The sequence below is a fragment of the Gastrolobium bilobum genome, unplaced genomic scaffold (assembly GCF_033153095.1).
Source record: "Gastrolobium bilobum isolate Gb01-03AN ecotype WA unplaced genomic scaffold, APGP_CSIRO_Gbil_v1 utg10605, whole genome shotgun sequence".
Taxonomy (NCBI): domain Eukaryota; kingdom Viridiplantae; phylum Streptophyta; class Magnoliopsida; order Fabales; family Fabaceae; genus Gastrolobium; species Gastrolobium bilobum.
In genome coordinates this window covers 7,681-11,234 of record NW_026898062.1, presented here as the reverse complement: position 1 = coordinate 11,234, position 3,554 = coordinate 7,681, and the positions used below count along the sequence as shown (strand labels likewise).

The following is a 3,554-nucleotide window of genomic DNA, read 5'->3' as shown; positions in this document are numbered from 1 at the left end:
TTTTCTAGGGTTGTGTGCCCTTAAGAAGAGTATTTATAGCCCACTTAAAGATTAACACACAGTATTAACTTTAATTGCTACGCTTAGCATTTTAATCCCAAACTCTGGATTCTTAACCTACTCAATATTAAAAGAATTATCATATTTTTCTTATAATTTTCTGAGCACCTTTCCAGTACGCGCTTTTCAAAGCCAGTACCGGTTTCTAGCACCAGTTCTCATTATTTGGACTTGAAACTTGTTTTACAAGTCCTACATATCATTCTAGTAATTATCATGCACTTATTATAATTTTTCGGGATACTTTTTCGGAACGCATTTATACCGACTAGCAGAACCGGTATCTGCACTTTTCTTCCGAAAAGCGACTTTCAGCATTATTACTCACTAACTATAATTATTAAAGCCTCATAATAATTATTAGGGTCAATTATGGAATCATTTCCTATTTCTCCTAATTTATTAATTAAATTCCTTAATTAACAGTGCGGGTTCTTACAGCGACAGTTTTCTAAGAACCAGGAAGGCAATACGTATATCCATTTGTTGATGGAGTTTTCAGGCTTAATTACCCTCCACATGTAAAAATATTTTATGGAGCTTCAAGGGCAAGTGAGTCATAAGGTAGATGTTGCGGCACTCCTAAGGAAGAAGAAGAAGAGGAAGAAGAGGAGGAGGAGGAGAAGGAGGAGGAGAACAAGAAGGAGGAGAAGGAGGAGAAGGAGAAGATCTTCGGTTCCACTCATGAAGAACATTAATGCTACAATTTCAAGCATATGTGTTCATGGTAAAACAAGTGTTTTATCATTGAACTTTTATTAAATCGTATTTCGTACCCTCTTCTTGGTATTATAACCAGCCAAGAATACTGCTCGGCACTCGGCATATACATATGAATCAACAAATAGGGTTTTCACAAGCTTGCACTTGTAAACCACACAAGGAAAATATATATTATAAAAGAGCAAGTTGGTCTTAAATAACCAAACTTACCAAATGTTCAACCAAAGATAAATCAACAGCAACAAGGGCGACAAATACATATAAATATACCCCACAGCAATTGGAGTAAATAGAGACACCACAAACCTAAACTTACGAAACAGTACCAACTATAACATATTAAGAGACCATCACCAAGACTACACTCCATATACTGGAGTGAACAAAAACAACAAGAAGATAACAATGTCTAGGAAAGAAAAGTTGAAAATTTCAGCAGATTAGAACATCCACTTTTCTTCACAGCAACAAGGCTTCACATACACTGAGCATGAACTCGAACCCTGTTGCGCAGCCACCAATCCTTGGCTGCATCTGCATCAAAAATTTCCCGGCTACAGACAGAGTTAACAAAGAGTCAAATCAAAACCCACTAATCTTCTAAATAAATTTTTAAATGAAATTTGGCAACATGTTACATGCAATCTAGGATTTTACCATTTCCTAATTTCACCAAAGAACATGCTCCTACGACCATCTAATTGTGAAGGAAAAAACAATAAGGAACATGTTTTTGATATGCATTTTATATTACCTGAATTTGATACGGCGAATTTGCCTGGTCCCATTAGCTGACCTCTTCACAGTGATTAACACTCCAGGATCGTCCTGCTCAACCCATTCAGCATCCATGTCATTGTCAGTAGGGTTGTTAGCCCTTGATATCCCACCATGGAAATACCCCATATTCCCAGCGGGTGCATGGAAATTCCCCGGAGTCGAATCCGTGTTCAGCATTGAATCCATTGGGATATCTTGTTCAGATTCCCCCGAGTTCTGTTCAAAGGCAATAGTAATGTACATGAATGAATCTCGAGAATCAAATAGAGAGCTCTTATTTATGTCAACCTCTTCTCACGATATAGTGATAAACATGAATTGAAGTATCATGAAAAATAACAAGGTCGACGAAATAGAGTCTTAACTCTTAACAACATCATATGTGTGTAAAAGTTGTAGATTACCTCATTATCATCAGACCGTGCAGGAGTGATGAAAACACGTTGATTTAAAGTCTGGATATTAAGAAGCTCCCTGATCCTGTCGTAATACTCAGCCCACCACCTCTGGGCTCGCGACTTATCAAACATGTCTCGGCTTCAAATTTAAATGCCAAGTATTGTAAGTCTTTATTACTACATGATAATTAATTTTTTTTTCAACAACTAAAATTCTCATATATATATATATATATATGAATGTCTCTAAGGTACTACATATATTTTTAAAACTTGGGACATATTATACATACCAGAAGCGAATCCTTTTGAGATCATTGCCCCCAGTAGGAAGAGACACAACGGTGATGTGAACACCTGGCTCCATCTGTGCTATCCACTCGTTGGATCCAGTCATGTCCACCAACGCTACACTACCAGCTGGTGGTTGAGGTTGACGCCCTCCAGGGGTGGTGTTACCAATTGGGGATTGATTGGGGTTTGTGTAGTCCAAAGCAGGGGTTGAACTTGCGCTTCCACCACCAATGTAGCCGTGTGGAACCCCCCCTTCAGAAACGGTGTCATACTTGATGCTCTCGGAGGTGCCACCTTTGATTTTCTTCCCTGAAAGCTTCAGCGCCAGATCCTTAATCTGCATATGCAGAATAAAAATTCAAATTAGCATCAATGCATTTAAAAGTTTTAATCATGTACCATACAATTAATACATACCATGGAGTCTTAAGGTTTCAGGCGGGGTCATTTTCAAAGCATCATACAATACCTTTAAAGCTGGGCTAGTGGAGAATGTACTTGGTAGAGAATACATGCAAGTGGATGACAACAACATCCTTGAACGTGAAAGTCTATATATGTATATATCCTACTATCAACTATGTACCCCCAATGGAAAGCATTTTCTATTATTTCCTTTATTTAAACTTTAGTCTTTGGTTTTATTTTAATGTAATAAATTTAGCCTTGCACCTGTCCATTGTACAGGTGCGGCGGTAACATTCCCCAAATTAGATTTAGATTAGCTTTCGCAATATTTCTATTATTATAACTGTAAAAAAAGAAGAATTTTGACAATTTATTTATTATAAGATTGTTTTATAAATTGTTAGAAATTTGGGGTGTTACAGTTATCTTAGGACCATTTTGTTTCACGTGAAAGATGTTGTTTTTTGGAGCATTGTTATTCATTAGTTGCATTGTAACTCAATTGTTGCATCTGTGTGGTCTTTATTTCGGCGCTTTCCCTGTAACCTAATCATTGCTTTTGTTTACCGTAAATGGCCATTTCCTGTCACTGTTTCATTCAATGAAAGTGATAACCTTAACTTCATCCTTCAATGACTTTTATTATTATTTTTATTTTGTTCTATTATCCATTCAGAACCAATGACATATATTGATATGGTTCATTTCTTCTCTATATGTCATTCCCATTCTCAACTGTTGACAGACACTCTTTCATTCTCTGGAATCTAACCATAAATGTTTGCTTGTTTTGTTGTTGTTCAAGATAAGATGAGCTTTTTAGCGAAGATGTTTTTGTGCATGAATCCGTGTGCCAAGCCAACCCCCGTTGATGGGGATGAAGATGACCGT

General features: G+C 36.9%; 1 protein-coding gene across 1 annotated transcript; it reads right to left on the bottom strand.

The window, feature by feature from the left end:
• Positions 1–1,142: 1,142 nt before the first annotated feature.
• On the bottom strand, positions 1,143–2,790 carry LOC133312484 (protein BREVIS RADIX-like). Its single transcript, XM_061513683.1, has 6 exons — positions 2,725–2,790; positions 2,255–2,592; positions 1,968–2,100; positions 1,538–1,779; positions 1,267–1,337; positions 1,143–1,156 (listed from the first exon to the last, which is right to left on the bottom strand). The coding sequence occupies exons 1-6, from the start codon at positions 2,788–2,790 to the stop codon at positions 1,143–1,145; spliced, it is 864 nt and encodes a 287-aa protein (XP_061369667.1).
• Positions 2,791–3,554: the final 764 nt, after the last annotated feature.